Source organism: Teleopsis dalmanni, chromosome 1, assembly GCF_002237135.1.
Source record: "Teleopsis dalmanni isolate 2A chromosome 1, ASM223713v2, whole genome shotgun sequence".
NCBI classification, from domain to species: domain Eukaryota; kingdom Metazoa; phylum Arthropoda; class Insecta; order Diptera; family Diopsidae; genus Teleopsis; species Teleopsis dalmanni.
Window position 1 is genome coordinate 90,745,749 of NC_051846.1, and position 24,469 is coordinate 90,770,217.

General features: G+C 28.3%; 2 protein-coding genes across 2 annotated transcripts; both read left to right on the plus strand.

Moving 5' to 3' along the window:
* Positions 1-3,940: 3,940 nt before the first annotated feature.
* LOC119670970 (transcription factor GAGA) lies at positions 3,941-22,160 on the plus strand. The gene is made up of 8 exons (XM_038081432.1): positions 3,941-4,072; positions 4,789-5,293; positions 10,747-10,983; positions 11,053-11,269; positions 11,328-11,603; positions 14,780-14,917; positions 17,895-18,313; positions 22,010-22,160. Exons 2-8 carry the CDS (start codon positions 5,099-5,101, stop codon positions 22,070-22,072), a joined length of 1,545 nt encoding a protein of 514 aa, XP_037937360.1. The 5' UTR covers positions 3,941-4,072; positions 4,789-5,098; the 3' UTR covers positions 22,073-22,160.
* On the plus strand, positions 22,088-22,879 carry LOC119687136 (probable serine/threonine-protein kinase DDB_G0267514). The gene has a single exon (XM_038101340.1). The coding sequence runs from the start codon at positions 22,088-22,090 to the stop codon at positions 22,877-22,879; it is 792 nt and encodes a 263-aa protein (XP_037957268.1).
* Positions 22,880-24,469: the final 1,590 nt, after the last annotated feature.

Sequence of the window (24,469 nt, forward strand, 5' to 3'; positions counted from 1 at the left end):
TTAGAAACTTGCTCATTTGTATTGAGTGAATGTTCACATTATAGTGAGCTTATTTATACAGCAGATAAAACTTTAATACACTTTACTTAAGAATATATCACATAACAAAATTAAAAATATATGATTGATATATTACATCCCATATTTACGACGTGTGCGAGTTAGGCTAAGTTGATGCTAAACCAATGGGAGATTTTTTGCACTGCACACATTTAGCCATTTATCAACACTTATCGACACATCACTACATTATCGGCACAACTTAGAATAACCCTCATTTAGAACGCAACTTAGGCTAAGGCGCGCACGTTCTTAATTAATACAACATAGAATTTATTAAATAAGAATTTATTAAGTTTCTCAATTCTTGGCTGTTGGCTTGGCTGTTGTTTATTTGCATATGCTATATATGATATAAGAAAATTTCAACTTTTGATAATTTCCCTTTTGGGAAATTTATTTTTAGGAGTTGCATTCAATTTTCGCTTTAAGTGAGCTGATAAGGAGCTTATTTATATGAAAGATGTTTGTATGGTAAATCATATACATTAGTGGTTATAATGAGCAAAACCGTCTAAATGAGACAGTGTGTATCTGCTATTAGGCCAGATATTTAAGACCTGAGGCATTTTTTTATAAAATATGTAATCCAAAACAAGTAAAAATTCAATATGGCAACTACAAAAGAATGCACTATGTTCACGACAAAGATGTGCTCCATGTACCATATGTTATAAATCGTATTTAATAAACTTAGTCTATCAAAGTTGTATGGAATGTTATCGAAATATGATTTATAAGGATTACATCTTAGCATTTATGACTGCTTTAATCTAAGTAACTTTATTACCTTATATAGTATATTTTAAATTTTTTCGATAAGTTCAACCATAACAAATTTCTTTAAGTAAAAGAAATGCTTTTAATTAGTAATTCGAATTAAATTACTAGTATTTAGAGCTTTTAGGTTTTAGTGAACAAAATATCTGGAAAATTAATATATTTGTGTGGTATTTTTAAAATTATTTTTTGTTGTCGAAGTCTCGAAAATTTTTTGACTTTCCTCTCAAAACGGATTGTTAATATAACCCGTCCTAAGATTGAAGTCAAAAAAAAACTTTGAATAATAAATTCGGCAATAAAAAATATCTAAAAATTACATGACTGTTTTAATTTTCCGAATATTTAGTTTATTAGAACCTAAAAACACTGAATAATTGAAATTCAGTGATTTTAAAATAGTTAGCCTTTAAAAATTACCTCGACCTCCTCATCGTCTTGATCATCCTGGATTTCGCCAGGATATAGATACGCATCCTGATCGCGCAAAAAAGCGAAATATTTAAAATATATCCAACCGGGCCTGTAGAGTCTTAATTGCTTCCTATAATCTCTGATTTTTTTATTTTCCCGCCTCACGGAAGCTCTGAAACTCACAATTTTTCTTTTTACCGTATCAAAATCAGCCGAAGGGTCAATTTCTCTTAGTTTATAAATAAGTTTTGCATAAGCTTTATTTTTTAAAGATTTATTTTTAAAACCGTCTAATTTACGATTCCATAATTCAGGCAATGATTCATAAAGTTTTATAAATGTAATCCAGAAATCTGATAAAACTTCCATTCTTGATTTCGATGTGTATTTTTGATTGAAGCTGTTTACCCGAACAAGTTGACGTAACAAACTGCAGTATCAAAGCAACTAAAAATGGCGAACACATAAAACACTCAAGAACAACATGTTACTTGTTACAGTGAGTGTGTTCCCACTAAAGAGAAACGCAAACTAATCATAAAGTGTATGTGAAAAGTTCAGGTACGCTAGAATAAATCTTCATTGTAGATAAAATACAAGAAAAATAGCGTAAAATTTATTCAGAATTAAAATTCAAATTCAATTATCTTAAGATGTCTTGGAATATATGAGTTTAATGTTTATATTAATTTTATTTTAAAAACAAATTTATGTGCCATATTTATTGAATTATTTAGTTTTTATAAAATATAATTACTAGGAAGACATACTGCACCGACAAAATCATTCGTGAAAATAAAATATATGAGATCATTTCAAATTAAATTCATTTTTCCACGTGCAAATCAAAAGCTTAATGCGGCTCATGCATTTTGTAATGACACCGCTGAGAAGAATCAAAGTAGTATCAAAATAACGAAACTATAAGTTGAGAATACTTCAAAAAAACAAATTGTCATACCATTCGACCCCTTAAAATTGAATTTTATGAAAATGAGTTCATCGAGAAAAAATTTGAATTATTGTTAACAACAAGAGAACGTTGAGGAAAGCAAAGTTTTGATTCTTTTAAAAAAATAATAAGCAAGGTAAACACAGAAAGGTATTTTGGTGCTCGTTCTCCCTCAATGAGTGTTATTAATGCTGCTGCATTAGTGTGCTAACATTTCGGTTAAAAATGTTTCTTCATGAATTAAATTCATTCATTTTATATTTATGAGTGAAGCTAGCAATTAACAAACAGCACATTTTTTATATATTTTATATTGCACAGTTGTTATATTTTTTGTAAAAAAATCTTAAATAAGTGGAACTATTTATTTCGACTAAAAAACCGCAATTATGTGAGCAACAGCGACAGTTCTAGGAATAATTTTTTTTTTGAAATGCATTTATTTCATGTTATTGTTTACATTATATTAAATAAAGTTTGTATAAATAATAAGTTGTCATTGATTGTGCCCTACTTCGGGTATAAGAAACTTTGAGATACAATGTTGTCGCTTTGCCTACACAACAGTACTGCAATGAACAGTAAAATATTACTATTTATGTTATTGTTTGTTTTCAAAAACATATTTATGTATACTTATATTTATGTTAAATATTACTAATAGTACTACTATGTTAATTTATATTATGCATAGGGCAATTAACATATTGTTAATACTATGTTCAGACAAACCTTAATTTCGCAAAAATTTGAATTTCATCTTCAGCGAAATTACGTTGGTTTTTCCATACTAAAGGTAATAAAATATATATATATGCCATCACATATAATTATAATAATCAACTTTTAAAATTTAGCAGCTATAAGTGGTGTTTGGAGCATGTAATTTTTAACATTCAATTTGTAAACAAAAAACATATGATTTCCTTAATTTGGGGCAGTAAGAACACTTTTGTATCAACTTAATTTCATTTTTACGAAATTAAGAAAATTTGGCTGTCTGAACATAGTATTAACCTCTTGTAAAAGCGTTTTGGAAACGCTATTTGTATCAACAGCCATGGTATTGATATTAAGTTCGCTCTGAATTCCTTTAATATACTTCAATGATAAAAAAACACTGAAAAGTTTGAAGTCATAACTAATTATAATTCTTCTCAATACATAGCAGCGCATTGACACATATTCAATATTTAATTCAAATTAAATAATTTTTTCTCTTGTATTTAATTCTGTTTCATATGCGTGTTCCAGAATTAATTAATACTACTTTAAACATTTCTTGCACTAAGTTACTATATCAATTTATTATTGAAATTATTGAGATTATACCGCACGTAAATAATGTAGCGCACTTCAGCACCAATGCTTGTATTTTACTTTAGAGGAGAATTCTATTATAATGCAATGTATTAAAGAGGTGATTTTTTCCTCTTCGTGATTGTATTGAATCCTAAAGTGCCTCCATTTATTAAAGAGTCTTACCAGTTGAAAATTTTCTAACTACCTTACTATTATTATTGTAAAAACCAAAAAACTCACATGCCATAAAGCAAAAACAAAAATTACTCAAAACTATATTTATGCAATAGTAGTTTATTTTGTTAATTCAGAATTTTAACTTTATTTCGTAATCGCACTTGGCAATGTTGCTCAGTGACTGTACCTACACTAAACACAAGAGCGGCCATATTTGCTCGTGCTTACTCAACACAATAACAATACATACATAGTCGTTTCCCCGTATAGAGACAAAAACCTGAAAAGTGACACGAAAGAAAGTATTTCATGAAACTCATTTTTCAGTATAATATTTTCAACGTTCGCGAGAAGTAGTTTTTGTGAGTAGCAGATATTATGTGCTCGGTGAGACATTTATTTTTGTGAGAATAAGAATTTTAAATAAATTGTTTTCAAGCGGGAAAAACCAAAATGTACCTATATTTTTAAAGTAATAAATCAAAAAAGTACAATGCGCCGTTTTTTAAGAGTTATGATAATTACAATAATAGTTGTAGTGTAATATTAAAAAAAGCATTCAGTAGTTTCCATATGTATTCGCATTTAAATGCAATCGATGAAATCTATTTCAATATGTACATATTTTCGGTGTGACTTGTTTTTTGCTTACATATATATTCATATATTCGACCGAATCGCCTCCTTACCCCCTTATCAATTTCGTAAGTTGAATTATAAAAAAGTCATATCGAATATCAGTGGCTGTGCAAACTGTACAAATAATATAAATCAAAGTTACTATTTTAAAAATATCGGTTAACTAAATTTTCAGTTATGATTTTGTTTTATATCTATGATACTGAGTTAATATATACCAGATGAAATATTTTTAAACTCTTTAACTTGTTTGGTTGGGGAATTTAAATTCAGTTCTGAGTATTGCTGCGCAATTTTACTGAAAAAGCAACGAAAGAACAAAGAACCAAACGAGTTTCATTTCAATAAAAATGAATAAAATAAATATGAGTGATAAGAGGAGGGAGCGAGAGAAAATATAATAAATCGTCAGTTTCAGTAAATACTTGTACTAATTTTAACAATTTTTCCTCTTCCCTTTGCAGCGCTGAGTGATTTGAGTACGTGTGAGCGAGCGAGAGAAAAGTATTCTGTATTGGACATACAGCTTAGGTTGTTTTTAATTTTACAATATAACTAGACAAAATTTCACTCGTAAACGGAATTAGAAAAATTCATTTGAATTTGAGTTATTAGTGCTTTTTAGAGTGCGCGTAAAATATAGACATTAATTTATCAGTATATATATATATTCGTATATATATATACCTCTAAATATTTTTTATTATACGGGACTAAGACACTTTCACCATTCCCCACAACGACGTTTACGCCGTTGGAGAATTGGTGGACCCGATGATGTCTTTGCCAATGAACTCGTTATACTCCCTGACATGGGGAGACTATGGAACGTCACTTGTGTCGGCCATTCAACTTTTGCGCTGCCATGGTGATTTAGTTGACTGCACTTTGGCGGCTGGAGGGCGTAGTTTCCCTGCGCATAAAATAGTTTTGTGCGCTGCATCGCCTTTTCTGTTGGACTTGCTAAAGGTAAATATTATTAAATATCTTAATTATGATAACAACAAAAAGTTCAGTGTTGAAATAATGTTAATTATTTATAAAAATAAAGTGTTTACTCCAAAAAAACTACAAAAAAAATCAGTATCAGGTAAAAAATTTAATACATTTTTGTTTGTCCATGTCTATATATTTTCTTGAAATTAGGCGAATTTCAGACAGGCGGGAAGGAATGTTAATAAAACCGTTTCACGTTCAATAAAAAAATACTATCAACATTTTGTTGTAAAAATTAACAGTAATCAAGAAGAAGAATACCGCTTGTTTGTAAACAGAGACATTTTCAAATAGGTTCACGTTTTACTGCCACATCTTACTTATTTTATGTTTCTCCACCAACTCTCACTCTAGTAGTGATGCTCCTGAATTATATTCTACTCAGAGTTCAATGAAAATTACATATAAAAAAATTGTCCACAGAAAATTGTATGAGAAATTTTTAGCTAAAATGTTTTATACGGAAGGGGCACTTGACTATTCTACCTTCGCAGACTTTTAGAGATTGAACTTAAATAATTTAACCAATAATAGAGACTAATGAGGTTACATCTCCATTCTTGTTTTCTGATAAAACATCCAGTACATGACTAACAGTTACTTTTTGCATATTGCTTCCTTTATTATTTTTTTTTCTTTTTTTTTTTTTTAGCTTTGTACTTTGTCATATAAGCTGGCTTATCAAATATTTTTGCCATTACATTTGTATAAATTTTTAAGTTTTGTGTATTTACTTTATTTCAACCTCAATTTGGCATACTGAAAGAGCGAAAGAGAGCACAGTTTAATTTTGGCAAGTGTTTGCAAGAGCGAGAGCACAGAAGAGCACTATGCTGCGTGGCATAGTACGCCAAAACCTCTTTTTTTTTCTTTGAATGCGAAGGGGAATTGTGCGGCATCTATATATATATATTTGTTGAGTATGTATCTATTTTATTGCTCATGCTCATTGCGAGTTTATGTGGGTTAATACTGTGGAAAGTTTTTATTTTGCTTGGTTGCCAACTTGGATTTTTTTCTGTTTAAACATTTTTTGTTAGTATTGCATTATATTTATATGTATGTACATATTTAATATTTGAAGGATAAATGTTATAATCAGATTAGATTTTTATAATACTGATGAGCCCAGAAATGCAATATGCTATCAATGCAGAAAAAGTGATATAGTAATTTGAAATATATAAAGTGCAAGTATGGTATTCGTAAACAGAGAGTTTTGAGCATGGTAAAGAAATAAACAGAGAATAAGATATTTTTTTTAGCTTCTTCTTATTAACTTCTATTAAATGAATAAAACAAAACAGTGTGATTGTGCTCTGATCTCCCTGATATTGTTTTGAAGTCCATACATTGCCTCTACTCTGAGGGATGAAACTCGGTGCTGCAAGTTTGAAAAATCGATAAGTACCATGCGTGAAGGAAATTTAAGAGTTGGCCTAAGTACGTTCAAACTGAGAGTGGGATTCCGTATGCAACCTTTTTATTTATTTACTTTTTTTTTTTTGATTCACTCTACATGAAAAGATTTGAATATTTAACAATAGAAGTTAAACATTCAAATTATTTTCATTAGTAATTGCATGTCTAATTAAATCTTTAGCTCAGAAAACTTCATGATGAATCTGAATATACTAAAATACATATGTATATTCACATGACAAATGTTTTTATATTTTATATTGGCTACTGAATTAAAAATATAACTAAAGTATAAATTGTGATTTAACGTCAAATTTTTCAGGCTAAGTGACTTTTATATTTAATAGAAACTAGCATATTTCATAAAGAGGTTTTTTGAACAGTAGTGAACTACAACAACCAAAAATCATTTTATATTATTTTAATTAATTGAATTTTTGACTGACCATACAGCTGTTTCGAGTATTGCCAAATACCCATCATCAGTGGTCTTGGAAATAATTCTTGTATTTAATTGAGACTGCAAGTACCAGGAATTGAACTCGTGTCCTGCCAAATTTAAAGCTCAGAGTCAGTGCACCTTAACCAAGTGACCTTAGATCGCTGATGACCCCAAATATTAAGGTAGTGTGACAAGTGGTCATCACGTGGTTTGAATATTAAAATTTCTTTATCTTTCTCCTAAAACAATTACAATTTTATAATTTTAACAACTGGACAAGCCAAAAGTTCAACAACAACAAAGTTTTAATACATGATACGCGATTATATATGAAAAGGATCCCAATTACTAAACTTTAATACGGAAACTATTTTTTTGTTTTGGTTTTAAGGTCGTTTATAAAATAATTTGTATAAATATGCAAAATATTTCTAGGAAGGGTTGATAAATATCAAAATAAGTTATTTTTTTGACTGAATGAGCCTATCCGTACTGAATTGAGAATTAGTCTTAGTGGATTAAATCTTGTTTGTTGCCACATTAGATGAATTTCGCAGGTTAAAAATATGTGTAAATAAATTATGCTTGTATGTGGTCTGTAAGACACATGTGTAAAAAGAAAAGTAATGCCAAAAAATATACATGTATTCGTTTAATCACCTATGAACTACCTCAAAAGCGGTTGATTTTTTTCAATCACCAATAGTAAAGCAATTTGGCTTAACAATGTGAAAAGTGTTATGAGACCATTTTCTATCTTCAATTAAAGGAATGAAGTGTGTTCAGACGTAATAGTATAGCTATTTTCTTAAAGAGTCTTCTCATATTTGTTAATTTGTTTGTTTTTGTTGAGCAAATCAAAATTCTTTAGCATACGAAATAATATTTACTAATAGTTTACAAAATAATACTAATACTAATTTGAAAAAAAAAAACAGAAGTATGACTATATGGTATTTTTATATAATGCATTTTATGGACTTTTTTGGCTTTTAAGTTTTAAGCGATTTTTAACCACACACCGATGGACCTATGTCTTTACGGACATATTACTTGCATATAATTTTTTTTTTTTTTATAAATTGTTTTATTTTAGAAATGAAATGAGAAATTTTATGTTTTATATAAATATCAATGTTAAATTTTCTTTAAAACATACAATATTATGCAATACTATGTAAAGGCATAGCAAATATTTTTAATAATAGTTAAAATAAATTAATTCCAAAAATACTCACGAAATTTTTTAAACTAAATTAACGCAAATAGGTAGATTTTAAGAAATGTTAATTCAGTTCTCATTTTATTGTATATACGATATACCTGCTTTAGTTATATATTCTTCAGAAAACTGTTTTTATTTAAAAGTGTAGTTTCTTTTTTTTATTGTTTAAATATCTTAACTATATTATAATAAAATAATTTTAAACGTGAATAAAAATTGAATTTTGTTATAAATCCATAAAATAATATTCACTCGAAACTGAAACGAGAACAGTATGATATTTTTGTGGAGCCAAAACCTTACCGATATATATTTTTTAATTGAATTGGAATAAATTTTCTTGGCTTTTACAAACAAATGTTACTTTTTGATTATCTCATTTTTAATTGTTATCAGTTAATTATATTCTATGTTCATAGTGTATAGTAAATAATAAATAATAAAAATAAAACATGAAATAAATATAGCAAAAAATATTCATTTTTTTATTCCACTTCTAAAAAATTTTTGTTTGCAATCGAAATTTTTCTTATTCTTCCGCTAAGGAAAAATAAATGATTTTTGCTAAATAAAGTGTCTGTCTGAACAAAGTTTTAAAGATAATCAAAATTACAATTGAATGCTAAATTATTTTCTTATATTTAATATATAAAAAAAATAATTTTATATCTCTACTTGAATTTAGTGAACAAATATAAGACTAATCCAATTATGAAAATAATTAAAAAATTGTTATTCAAAGAAAACGATTTCACTGATATCTCTTAGGTGTCTAGGTCATTTGAAAATAAAAGATTGCATTAATTATAGTATTAAATTATTTTCTATCTTTGTTATATTCTACATAAACAAAAAATTTCGGTTTCAATATGCTTTTCATTTGTTTTCATTTTTGGCGCCAAATATAGTTTGGATGCCATCAATGCTTTATACTTCTTTTCATTTTATTTTATTTACAAGAGATACATTAGTTTCGCAGAACGAGATTTTGAAATTGTTTGTCTTCTTGGTATTTACAAAAATGAGCGGATTTCTTTCTTTTTTCCAATATCTTATCAGAGACAACCTCTTATTAGTGACAATATGCTTGGTGCTGAAATCGCTCATTCTGAGACATCCACTGAGATTGTTTAAATACGAAAAATAAATTAAACAAAGCCCTCGCAACTCTGAACTCTGAAGATAGTGAGAAATAAATTCGGTCGCAACCAATTCCATGTGCAACTAGTGTTTATACTGTGCTGTGCTGCGTTGAGTATCTTTCCCATTTCTGTAAATTTTGTTTATTGTTTAACCCTCATATTGTGTGTTCTGCCGCTGTGTCGGTGTCAATGTCGGTGTCGGTGTGTAGTTGCTGGGGCAACTCTTTTGAACTCATTGTTACTCAGTGGAGATGTTAATTTCTCTGCGTTGAAGTACCATAAAAAATATGTTTTATGCATTGAACATTTTACTTTGAAAATAGTTTTTCACTAAATGCGAAACAAAAAAGTCGTCTTTTTTTCTATTGACATTTTCATCTGAAAATTTTTTAGAGAAACAATAACAAAAGTTTCTATAAAGTGAAGGTGTGCTCTTTTCACACACATGGGTAGTACAATCGCAAGCCATTTAATGCTATTTGCTGTTGTTCAGAGCCTCAGTTTGCCGGCTCGTCGTTTCAGGTTATTTAAGTTGGAATTGTCTCGCTTGCATTTTTGACACTCAGATACATTTTGTATACCAACGAAGAGCGGTAAAGGGAAAACGTATTGAAAAAAAGTTTGTTTATATTTTTATAATTTGATTTTTATTGAGTGTCAAATTAAACTATAAGTGTGCTCTATTGTTTGTTTTTATTTTTATTTTTTTTTATTATCATATCCAAGAATTGTGTGACAATTACATTAATTTGTCACAAAAAAAAAAAATTTAATTCAGTAAACAGTAAATATACTCAGCAATTTTCCAATAACTAAAAAATTTTTAAATGTTCAAATAAGTGCTGAATAAAATGTTTATTTGTTTTAGCAACAAATGTAGTGATGGTGCAAATAAAAATGTATTCAGACTTTTAAATAATAAAATATCTAAAATAGTCTTATTGTATTACAAAATATATTAAAAATATATTAATAATATATATTATGAAATTAAATAAATATTTTATTTTGATTAAGCATTTAAGATTTATTATACGAAGTTATTGTTAATAATGCAATTAAAATTTACATTTCCAACACTGAACTATATTACTATTGTAGCATTTTAAATGCCTCTTATTCTAAAATTAAAAAAAAATATATATTTAAATATTTATTAATACAATAATCCAATATTTTTGATCCAATATTTTAGAACACGCCATGCAAGCATCCAGTAGTAATGTTAGCCGGCGTAAATGCAAACGATTTGGAAGCATTACTTGAGTTTGTGTACCGAGGAGAAGTAAGTGTCGACCATGCGCAATTACCATCTTTGTTACAGGCGGCTCAGTGTTTGAACATCCAAGGATTGGCGCCACAAACTGTAACCAAAGATGACTATGCCACGCATTCTATACAATTACAACATATGATACCGCAACACCATCATGTAAGTATCATTATATTATAATTCGCTTTTTATTATTCCTATACTAATATCAAAATCATTTCTTCCAAGGACCAAGATCCACTTATTGCAACAATCGCCACTGGACCCCAACAAACTGTTCACGCTCAAGTCGTCGAGGATATTCATCAAGGACAAATATTACAGACCACAACTCAGACCAATGCCGCCGGACAACAAACTATCGTTACTGCTGAATCGCCTAAGGATGTAATACAACAATTTTTGCCTGCACGGAAACGTAAACCACGCGTAAAGAAAATGACACGTAAGCTTATAAAACATCTTAACGCAAACATTAAATTATTTGAAATGATTTTTTTTAGCTAATGCACCGAAAATAGCAAAAGTTGAGGGTATGGAAACAATTATAACTACACCGACCACGTCCGGAGCTGTTCAACAAACTCAGCAATTACAAGGAATTGAAAATGGCAATGAAACTCAAATTATAACGTCGACACCGCATATCAAAAGTGAAGTGACCAAAGTGGAGACAATTGTAACAATGGACCCAAATATAAGCGGAATAAACCCTATTAATGTCGCTGGCGATTCCACCATGAAAGTAAATAAGCGCATTAAAACACCTGGAAGTGATAGTAAGTTATCAAAAATTTAATGAAATAGTTGATATAACACCTAACCAGCTTTGATATGCATTTGCAATTTTGAAGCATTTGTTAAAATTATTTTGTTGTTGATGTGCTAATAAGTATTTCATCAGTAATTAGGCAGTTTTGGATTATCTAACGGTTTTTAAAAATAGTTTTTTATCGTCATTAGTAAGGTAAAAAAATTAATGTACATTTTTTTTTAGCAATAACTCTGCATTATCATCATACTATCGATAGTTTTAAGGCTTTTTTTTTTGCAACTATCGCTGGTTTTTCGAATCAATTATTTTCCTTTAATCTGAAAAAATGTTTATGCAGTGATGGCTAAACTTTTTGAATACAATCGACGTAGTCATCATATACAAGACGATTTTGTTATTTTAGTCCCTTTTTTATTTCAACTTAATTCATAATAATGTGAACATTTTTATTCACTAAAAGAGGAAACACATTTTGTTTATATTAGGTGTACCGGTATGAAGTAAGCGTAAAGATACAAATGTTCCGACAGGGAACATTTGCTGTGAACGAGCCATTTTTTTTTGTTTGTTTGTTTGCTATGACATGTGTGAAATATATTTAGTATACATCGAGTCATTGAACAGACAACATCATATTTTTTCATCGTGTTAAAAATGTCGAATATTATACCAGAAAGTGATGATTTGCGGAAAGCATTAATTTTTTGTTTTCATTTGAAGAAAAGTGGTGCAGATTCGCATCGAATGCTTGTCGAGGCATATGGTGATCATGCTCTATCAGAAGCAACATGGAAAAGATGGTTTCAACGGTTCAGAAATAATGATTTTGATGTGAGAAATGAAGAACGTGGAAAACCGCCAAAAAAGTTTGAAGACGCCGAATTGCAAACGATATTGGATGGAGATGACACTTTGTGTCAAAAGCAAATGGCAGAAATGTTAAATGTTGCACAATAAACAATTTCTGACCGTTTAAAAGCTATGGGAAAGATCCAAAAGTGTGGAAAATGGGTGCCACATGAATTAAATGAAAGACAGATGGAAAACCGAAAAAACACTTGTGAAATTTTGCTTCAAAGACACGAAAGAAAATCGGCAAAACGGGTTCAGGATGCAATCAAAACACTTGGCTGGGAGTTGCTTCCCCACCCGCCGTATTCACCAGACTTGGCTCCTTCCGACTACCATTTGTTTTCATCGATGGGACACGCATTGGCTGAGCAGCACTTTGATTCCTACGAGGAAGTCGAAAATTGGGTGTCTGGTTGGTTTGCTTTAAAAGACGAACAATTTTTTGGCGTGGTATCCACAAATTGCCAGAGAGGTGGTCAAAATGTGTAGAAAGCAATGGCCAATACTTTGAATAAAATGTTTTTTACTTTCCTATTAATAATTAGTGTTTTATTTTCACCAAAAAACGCTCATTTCATACCGGTACACGTGGTATTAGTGTGTCCATTTGAAAATTACATTCATTATTTGGACAAAGACAACTTGTTTCTGACAAATATCAGATTTTTTCATCAATTTCATATTAAAGTTATAAAAATTATATACTCATGATACTGAAAAACAATTATCAATCTGGGTTGTTTTAATTTTTTTCAAAGTAGTATGACGATCGATAGAAGATGAAATGTAATAAAAATACGAAATGTTTACTTTGATTAGTTAATGAAGATGTATTTGTTGCGTTTGACAGCTATAACCCTGTATATATATTTACCTACTCTGCAGAAAAGTATATTTATAAATTTAGAAAGAAAAAAAGAAAATTCGGGACTGATTTGTGACGCTAAATTCACCACTTATGGTTAAAACTAGAATCTTATGTTAACATTTAGTACCAAAAAGTTTTTATTTAACACGTGGCTCCAATTTTTTTTAGATTTCTGATAAATATTATAGGTTGTTTTGAAAGTTATATAGTTTTTTTAAGTTTCAGTATAATAAATCAGAATCTGCAAATCGCAAATGAGTTTTTAATATATGGATATTATATCAATAAGTGATTTTCAGTTCAATTAAAAATTAGAAGAGATTCCTTGAGTAAATGTAATGTAACATGAATTTTTAGCTTATTTATGATAATTTTTTGTAGCAATAAATATGTATTCATGAATTTTGTATGTATCAGTGGATAATTCTTCATACAATATGTACCTAGCTATTTATTAATTATACTACATTTGACGAAAGCCAACAAAACTTGCCAAAAACCGAACAGTCTACCGTGAAATTTGCATATTGTATTTATTTATTTTAGGATGTACTGGATATAGTATTTATTCAACAGTAGCGAATTTATGGCATTCTTGGTGCATTTGAATGATAAAAATTGTTGACAAATGACAAAGACGGATTTGTTCTTGTATCAAGATAATTAAATTTGTGAATTGTTGATGTCCAAATTATATTAATTGAACTTTGAATTGCTTCTGCGGTATCTAAAGTTTTTCTAAAAAGAGAAACCCTTAATTTGAATGAGCAGTGATCGCGGAAACACAGGTCTATTTTTTTGACAAATTATTAGAAAAGACTTAAATATTTTGTCGATAAACAAAACTAAGTATTGTCCCAAAAAATGTATTTTTATATTAGATAAAAATATTATCGTTTATTTATTAGGTTTTTGTATTCTTTGACAATAATAAAATAAGAAATAAGTTATTGTTATAAATTATTATAATTATCCTAATTAAAGAGAAAAATTAATTGTTAAAAACATTTTACTAAGGAAGACAGTATGATCAAAAATCGGAATTTTGATTTCTATAAAATAAAAAGATTTAGTTGTATTAGTAATTTATTCTTTTACTATGAATTATTTATGCTGTGTAAGTTAAGGAATTGAAGTTATTTTTATAATGGCATTTATTTTCACTCTTTTTAAGCAAAACTGCTAATGTTTATGTAAATAAATGTTCATAAAATTTTATTTCTTATTTTTATGGTTATTTTTAAATTATTTGTATCATTTTAATAATTATAAATTTGTTAAAAAACAATTATAAATTATTAACAAATTAAATAATTATAAAAAATTTATTAATAATTAATTATCTTTTTTTTTTGATATTATTAATGTATTCTTAACAACGATATTGTTGTATGTTATAGTCTATTTAAATTTAATATTACTATTACATTTTTAATCTAAACGATTGTCTTTTTTTCTAGAACCTCGTTCACGGTCTCAGTCGGAACAACCTGCTACGTGTCCAATATGTTATGCTGTTATTCGTCAATCTCGGAATTTGCGTCGTCACTTGGAACTAAGACATTTTGCTAAACCTGGTGTTAAAAAGGAAAAGAAAAGTAAGTCGAACAATGAAACAGCACCACCTGTTTTCGATACAGGTGCTGTTGAGCACACAATAATTGCATCACGCACGATACCAGGAGCAACAGTTACTTCCAGTGAACCCATATTAGTAGATCCTTCCACTGTACATGTCACTGTTGGCACACCAGGCGGTCACATAACAACATTGAAACAGGAACCGAATACTAGTGGTAGTGTCCAAAATGTTATACAAATTGTTAGCGAAGAAGTGTTCGGGTCATAACTCGAGTAACTATATACTTTAAGGCATTCCTAGAGTGATTAAGTGACATACTATGTACATAACAATAACAATAGATAATTGCATATTTCAATATTTTCAAAATTTTCTATTTTCAATATCTTTCTTAATGCTAGACCGTGCAGAAAGTCGGGACTGTTTTCAACATAAAGATATATTAGTTGAAAATTAGATTAGTTGATATTATCAAATATAAGTGCCGATTCATATTCTATATCTCTGCACCCGTTTCCTAATTAATTTCATTTATAATTTTGCATGATGTCAAAAATGTATATTATAGCAGTGCTTATACAAACTTTTTGCATGATTTTGTACATCTAATATTATTTTATTGAATTGTATTAATAGATACATCAAACTTAATTGTTTATAAAAAGATTTAGAGATAATCTCATAATTATACAATTAGAAACTTAAATATTTTTATGTTAAATAAAGTGGACATGAAAACAAAACAATTACATTGAGTTTCCATTTATAATTTTTTTACGTAATTTGCTTGTTAATATTAGTTAGTTGACTTAGATTTTATATAAAATATCAATTTTTATAAGTCTTGCTTTGTATTGTTGAAATTTTTTATGTTACTTGTTATTTGGATGCAGCACTTAAAATTCGAATCTAAGTTATATTTTGTAAAATTTTTAAGTTGATCTGATCACTGAATACGCTGAAAATGTAGATTGATTTGTTTTTCATGATCCATATTCGATTTACTACTCGTAAAAAATATTTTGCTTAATTAATTGACGATATATGCAAAAGAGTATTCTCCTTTCAACTTATATTTCGTTGAATTGCTGTCATGCTAATTTTTGAGACAGCACCCCTCCGACTTATGGGCTTGTCTCGAAGGATTTTAGTAGACAGCAATTTTGAATTTAGAAATATTCACATGAAAACTACCAACAACAAGTAGATTTGTTGTTACCTTACCCGTAAGGTTTGTGTAGTCATATTATTGTATACATTAGTGGGCACTAGATAGCGTGTTAAGTTTTTGTTAAACCAATCAATATAAAAAGTTTTTAACCTTTTAATCTCGATACCGCGATATATCGGCATATATCATTGTGAAGAAATTAGTTAGTTCTCAAAATTAGTATACTCTGCAAAACTATTTGAGAATTTCGAATGCTTGCGATATTGAGATCGAGCCATTGTGGCTTCTGTAAAACTAAAAAACTATTTTGAGAATTTCGAATGCTTGGGATATTGAGATCGAGCCATTGTGGCTTCTGTAAAATAAATATTGATACCTAAAGAGTGATCAACAATAAAAGACAACATTCAATGTATTAGATTTGCGATGTGTCCGGAATTTAATTTTGTCTTCGATTTCAAAGTCTGAAAACTTATAAAATAATTGCGTTAGTATATGAAATACATTTTAATGGAAAATAAGTTTCACTGATAGAGGATTAAATTTTATTGAAATGGGCTTGTAGTTTAAAGGGTTTCGAATACGAAATTTTTTCTTTTAATTAAAAGAAAAATTTATTGGTGTTTCTTCTAACAAATTTAGGGATTTTATGGTTTTCTATTTTGGTCCGAGTAAATATTTTTTATATGTAACTTTTAATTACTAGATATTTTAGGTATATTTTAGTTGAAAATCATATGATTTCGTTTAATTATCTTTCGTCTGAAACAACTTATTTAAAGCATAAATGGAATTAATGAACACTTTTCCCTCCCGAATATAAACACTGGCCTACATAAACGCTGGACAACGTGAACACTTTTTTTTAGGTTAAGTGCTTAAAAATTAAATACGTAAACCAAGTTGTTAAACGTAAACCAGTTGTTGAGCTTAATTTTACACATTTTTAAGTGAGAACTATTATTTCCACATAAACCACGTAAACAGATACGATCAATGGAAATAAGTCCATATTTTTCGCGCCGGCAAGAATATGGGTTTTTTTCGGCTTAGGGATTAGCTCCTGTTCGAATCCTTGGTTTGTATTACAATACAAATTAGTTATATTTCTTATATCTGATCATTTTAATATATGTGTATGAGCTAAATTATTTTTTCTTGTAAAAACAAAATAGTGACAAAAAAATTTTTTTTTTTGTTTTATATTTTATGGAATACAATATAGTTCTTTTCATTGAATACGATTAGTTTTGTTTCAATACTATTTTTTCAAAAAAGTCTTAAGAATATAATCGGTCTCTTCAGTCTTCATTTTATTTAGGTTAAAATAATAAAAAATTCATCGTAGGTATTAAGATCATAAAACAGTGTAGGTAGCTTTTGAATCAGAAATATACGTTCCATAAAATCTTATAACACATTAAATCACTAGGAGTGTGAACATGCTAAAATAAGAGTCTTAGGATAATGCAACGGATCCATACTTGGTCTATATGGATGTGGATTATCGCAGACATATATATTTTAAGATTACTTGCGTTTGTGTAGATTAAAAGAATTAAAGAATTCTATTAAGACCGTATTATGTTCTGTTTTATGCTGAATTGTACTAAAGATGCGTTACAAATTGATTTCATTATATTCATATTTTATGATGTGAAATATATACTTGAAGGTACTCGTGAGAGAAGTATATTAAAAACTCAAACAATTATGGCAACATGAGCAATAAGTAATACTTATTAGTTGTGTGCATTTATTTTTTTACAAATATTTTTTTATGATTTGTTTTAATGGATATAACTTTTTTGTAATTATTTAGTTCCCGGTAAAAAGATTACAACTGTCACTGGCCCTGGATCAAGTAATGTTGCTGGCACATCAACGATAACAACAACAGCCGTTAGTACATTGCCACAAGTACAATCTGTGCAATCACTACATACATTGCAGACTGTACAAGTGAAAAAGGAACCCGATGCGCAAGGCCAAACAATGACAGTTACGACTACTGCAGGAGGACAACCACAACAGGTGCAGGTGCAACAACAACAACTGCAACACCACCAAATCATAGATCAATCTGGCAATATAACAACTACTACAACTACGGCACAACAGCAACCACAGGCAGGACAACAAATCGTCACACAAACTGAAAACACTGACGGAACAACATCTTTGTCTATTGCGCAAGTACAAACGTTGCAAGGTCACCAAATATTGGGCAATCTCAATCAGGTGAATATGAATGATTTTCAGACGCATCCAACGTTATAAGGATACAACACTATGGGCATATATATAATATGAGACGCTCCTTAACATATCTAGAACCCTCTCTCTCTATATATAAATATATATATTAACTATCAACCAGTTCACATCTTCACCTTAACCTAATCGTTCCACGCAACTTCTCCAAAAATTAATACAGAAGTGTTTGTGACAATGTTGTCTGCTATTTAATTTAAATTGTATACGAAAAAAAAATTCGTGCTCAACTTTTCGTTATTAAGGTTTTAATAAGTATATTTTTATATTAATATATATGATTATTAAATTTAGATGTTACTACGTTTACACATTACGCATTACTAATTGCATCATTTGTTAGACAGTCTAAAAGATTGTACAGGCCGGCGCTATGCTGGACAGTTCCTTAAAATAACAGCTATAAATAAATCTATAGCGAAAAATTAAATTTTTTATGCAATTGTAAATATACAAATTCTATATTTTTTAAATATAATCATTAATATATATCAGGGATCAAATATCATGGGAATTGATATTTCAAAATAAATAGTTGTACTCATACAAAAAGTTTATACTAAATTTAATTAAACACTATAACATAAAATAAATGTTAAAGATTCGATTCGTTAGGTAGTGGTAAAATAAAATGTGAACGTAGTAAATTTTAAAATATACTTATCTATTATGCGTTTCCCGCTGTTTATGTTACTTACTAACTACTTACTCTCGGTTTGACAAGTAATCAGCATAATTTATTTAGATAGAATTCTCTATTACCCGCATGCTTTTCAAAGGAACTAAATATATATATTACACATATGCAATTAAAATTTTTATCCATTCTTTTTCCGGGATAATATTTTTACTACTACTAATTCTGTTATATCCAATATTTACTTAAATTTCTTCAGTGTAGTAGAAACCATAGAACCATTTCTTTTTGATGGATTACTACGGAATACATCTTGTTAATAACATTTAATTTTTTAAAATAATAGTTGGTGCCATTATTAAATAATATATATTTTTCCCACAAAATTCTTAATTTACCGTCTTTAATCAAGATAACCTCCCTTAATGTATTAACTGTGGGTCTGATACTGTTCATATATATCTGTAGAAATTTTGATAAGTACAATTCGATGTTTTTTTGTATTCTATAGTGAGGTTTTGTAGATTATACTACATAATAGTCAACTACTGTAATAATATTATTGTTTACGAAAATATTTGTACCTATCTCAAAATTACATGACGTTTGTTGCAGGTACTTGTGTAATATATTGATTATTTTTCCGGTAGAGATAAGAGAAAAATGTTCTATGCCACAACCTTAAATGGTACCTGTTCAGATGTGTCTGTAGAAAATTCTTAATATAGTTTCAATGACTTTTTATTTTCTATAGAATAATATTTATGCGATTTTCGTTTTGGTATAAATAATTTCTAACATTCAAAAGATATCTTTCATTAAAATTTCTTAGTATACCGGAAACAGTTCCATAATATATTAGTTTTTTTTTTTTTGGTTTCTGGAAACCATTATGATAATTAGTTTACTGACGATCCATTTTAAAATTAATTTATTTTAACTTTATTAGATAAAAACGTGCTGTTACTTGTTTGACTGAATCTACCTTATATTATTGAATGAGATTCATAGCTAATAATAAGTGGTTGATAGATTTATTTAGTTAAAAGCGGTATCAGGTACTTCCAAAGTATGTAAATTATAGGGTTGTTACAAATTATTTGTGTAATTAATAATCACATAGGCGCCTTACATGAGTTCTAAACACAATATTTTTCATATATAATCAAAGTGCCGTGCAATATTGATATATATAAACTTAACTAAAATAATAAAATTAAATATTTTTTATATCATATTTATAAAAGTCTTGCTTAAAGCTTATATAATTGCAATTTACTAGTTGTAATTTATATAAATGTATTGTTTTATAAAACATTCATTTCAATATTTTTAATAAGTTTAAGGAGATAGCTTAGCAATACTTGATTTTTCTTTTGTAAAATAAAGTTTTCACTTTGCTGTCTTTCTTAAAAAGCAGTGCTTAAAATTATTATTATTTTTATTATTATTTTTAATAAGAATTTAATTTTTATTAAAGAAAAACATAAACACATTATTTCTATAATTACTTAAATTTATCCAATTATATAAATGGATATAGAAAATTATTTTTAATATTAAATTTTTTATAATTATTTTGCTGATATTTAGTAAAATGTTGAATTTTTTTAACATCATTTTAAATAAAATTATAATTTTTTGTAACATTTAAATTTATATAAAGCAAAAACTAAAAACTTATTATTTAATTTGTTCTGTTCTTTATTTTAAAATCAAAGTACATATTTCAATTTTTTTATTTAAGAAAATTCTTTTTTTAAAATTAAATTTTTTAAAAGTTGTGTTGTAAATGGTACATAAAAATGAATAGATAAAATTATTTAAAATTACTCATTAATTTAATTCTCTTCTAGAAAACCTTATAGGTCTTAAATATTAAATATGTTTATTTATAATTTAATGTTATGGGATTGCTATGTAAGCATTTTGATTTAAAATGATTTTCAAACCATATTATTTTTAATTAGTTTCAATTTAAGTAATTTTTATGCAAATTAGTAAACATTTTGTATGAATTTCTTGTTTTTATTTTTAAGAATAATTTACAACCAAATATTATTGAATTTTTATTTTTTAATAGTTTAATAAAAAAGATTTTCAAATTTGAACATACTAACAATTTTTTATTTCTTGGGTATTGTACTTCCCTTTATAATTTCACCTCTCTTATTTATTGTCTACGGTTTGTATTATAATTATTTGTGCTATAAGCTTATATTCACTTTATTTTTAATATATGTATATTCCCTATTTTCTTGCTTTAAATCTTGTTTTTGGGCATGGCCTCTTACTGATATAACATTTGCTTCGAAATATATATTTTTACTTTTGCTGATGGTTCATTTAAATTTTGAGATATTTTATTTTTATTTAGAAATTTTTAAATGGTATTTTGTGATCATTCCGATGTTATTCAAAACAATACATTTATATTGCAAGTGGAGTACTAGAAATCTTATGCATGGCATTAAACACTTAAAGTAGACAGATTTAAAATTTAGATACACTGAATTCTGAAGCCTAGTGCTAATATCTGTTTAGCACAAAAAGTTGATATAAAATTCTATACAAAACAAATCGAATTTTATGTCTAATTTCCGAGCTAAATAGATGATAGTCTTGGTATTAAAATAAAAAAAATCAGATCTGTAGATATTTTTATAAATTAATATATATAAATATTCTTAAAAAATTATTTGATTAATTAATTAATTTTCTTTTGTGATTTGAGCAAAATTTGTGTTATGCAGAATATTAATTATTATTTCAATATAAAAATGATTATAACTCAAGGTTGTTCTCTCTTATATATTTTGGAAAACAAAAATATTTGTAACTAATTTGCGCATTCATTGTCATAACAAAAACATGAACTTAACAATTTATTTTTGTTTTTCTCTCTTTCTTTTTTATACTTGCTGCCTCGAATCTCACCATCTAACAAAATACCAAACAAAATAATGCATAAAACCTACCTAAATTATTAATATATGTAACATAATAAATAAACGTAAAACTATTAGGGCAACAATAAGAACATATTGGTAAAGAAGGTTTTCATTTTGAAAGGCGGTAATAATACGTAATGATGAGCCAACGATATGATCTGCGGTAACGGAGGAGGAGGCGGTGTCAATGGAAGTGGAAGCGGAACAATATCAACTAGTGGCAGCCGAGGAGCAAGTAACAGCAATATTAGCGGAACTAATGCAATAGGTTTAACAGTAGCAAATGCAACTGGTGGAACAACGTTAGGACCGCATCGTCGCATATTGCGAGGTCATGCTGCACAAACAACAAACGGTGAACGTGTACTTTTAATTAATTATGTATCACCAAATGCATCGGCTGCAACTTCGCCCACATCCACATCTAATACAGTCGCGGCAGTTAATCCAACAACTTCCCGCAAAATCCTCCATTCAAGAGCAACAAATGTAAGTGGCATGCATAGTGCAACGCCAGTTTCATTTGCTGGCCTCGGCTCTGAGGTCACCGTCACGTTAACACGCTCTGGAAAACCGCCCGCTGGTCATATTGTACGAAATCAATCGGTTACAGGCACCGAAATTATAGAAACGCCTGCTGTTCATACTGCATCATCATCTCCGCCGCCATTAGTTTTCTCTCATTCCCACGCACTACATCATGATCCTCTTGAACTCCAAGAATCAGATCTTCACCAGCAGCATGATTACCAACACCAAGAACAACAACAACAGCAGCATCAACATCAAGAACACCAACAGATTGTAATACATCAAACACAGCATGAAAGTGAACTAATTGAATTCCAAGACACCGATGTTACTGAACATCATTTGCAACAGTTGCATGAGCAGCAAGAATGTGTTGGTGGGGAGCAACAGGTCGAAGAGGTCTATCTCAACTAATTGTAAGAAAAAATTGTAAATCATGTTAGAGTTTTAAAACGAATTAAGAAAATTTTATGGAATGTTGGTAGACTGTAAAAAGATATCGAATATCATTATTAAAAGTAAATCAAATGCTAGGACAATATGCATAGTTCGTCATCTATAAAATACAATCTCTAGTCTTTGAATCTACGTCCTTATTGAGATCTTTATGTCTAAAATGAGTTTTTTCTTTCATAAGAAAGTATATTTTTTAAATTTTTTGCTAACGCTGGAATACAGTTATTTAGATTAGAACCGTCGGTTTAATAGTACCCTCCTAAATATGAAGGAGAAAAGAGTTAATAGAATTTTGATTGTATATTATGAAAAATGTCGTAAATATGTAATATGTATGTACGTGGTACACAATAGAATCGAATATTAGATTTGTAGTTCAAATATTTAGTTTAATGAATTTGTTTAATATATATGCGTATTAAAATTTCAAGATTAAAGATTGGAACTATATATAAATATCATAAACAGTCACTTTATTATTGCCTACATTCCATCAATTTTTCTTAGTGCACTTCAGCCGCAGATTGTATTCATTGAATAAATTAATTATTTTTAATTATGGATATATATATGTGTGTAAAACTAAATAGTTATGAGTATCTTTTTTAATTGAAGAGATTACGTATTTTTATATGAATACTTGAATGAACATTTTTTGTTTCGAATATTTTGTATTGTGGTGTCAAGCTGGATCTCTTCATATGTTCATATGTATGTGCATTACATAAATTGTAAATATAATATTATATAGTATTTAATATATACTTTTGCAAGGTGCGTTCTAAAGTAAACCAATCGGGCTATTAATATAATGATTAAAATAAAGGTCTTCTCTTGTCGATAATGTAGTTCTTTTATTGATGCATTGTCAACATTTTTTTGCCATTTGAATTAATAGAAGCGGAGTTTTTAATTCTATCAACAAATACCCCGCACATGTGGATGGATAAGAGCAGTTTTTTAAGAGATAAGTTTTTTAAGATAATAGCATTAATTGTGGACATTTCAGTAGTCCAAATGTTCCAAAGTCTAAAGATAATGGGTATTTGGTAGAACTCGAGAAAAACCATCTATGTCTTTGAGCTGCTCTAATTCCGATTAGATAAAGCATGTGATGTAGATTTCAATTTAGCTTTGATCAAAATAACTATTTTTAAACAATTTGTCTTTAATAAAATATGAACTGTGACTGTAATCGTACATTTAAGTTTAAAATAAATCTCTCCTTATTCGATATTTATTTTTGTATCGATAAATCAAACGATGTTTGTACTTTAGAAATAGGAACTCTGCTTTAATTCGTTTAAACGCCTTGACAGTACATTAGAAAGAGATTTACCACACGGACGAAAGCAATTGTAAATAGGTGGCTACACTGCAAATACTTATTTTTAAAAATCGTTATTACTTTGGACCCACTTTCTATAAATAATAAAAGTAATAATACGTAATATTTACATATATGTAAAGACGTCTAAATTTAAATATAAAAAAATTTAATATTTATAGTAGTTAACGTATACACTAATAAATATTATATATTATTAT

Bases quoted from the DNA above. Each gene is read 5' to 3' on its own strand.
- LOC119687136 (XM_038101340.1), top strand. From the start codon at position 22,088: ATGATCTGCGGTAACGGAGGAGGAGGCGGTGTCAATGGAAGTGGAAGC.
- LOC119670970 (XM_038081432.1), top strand. From the start codon at position 5,099: ATGATGTCTTTGCCAATGAACTCGTTATACTCCCTGACATGGGGAGAC. The intron at 14,918-17,894 runs GTAAGTCGAACA...GTAATTATTTAG, and splicing joins TGTTAAAAAGGAAAAGAAAA to TTCCCGGTAAAAAGATTACA. The intron at 18,314-22,009 runs GTGAATATGAAT...TAAAACTATTAG, and splicing joins TATTGGGCAATCTCAATCAG to GGCAACAATAAGAACATATT.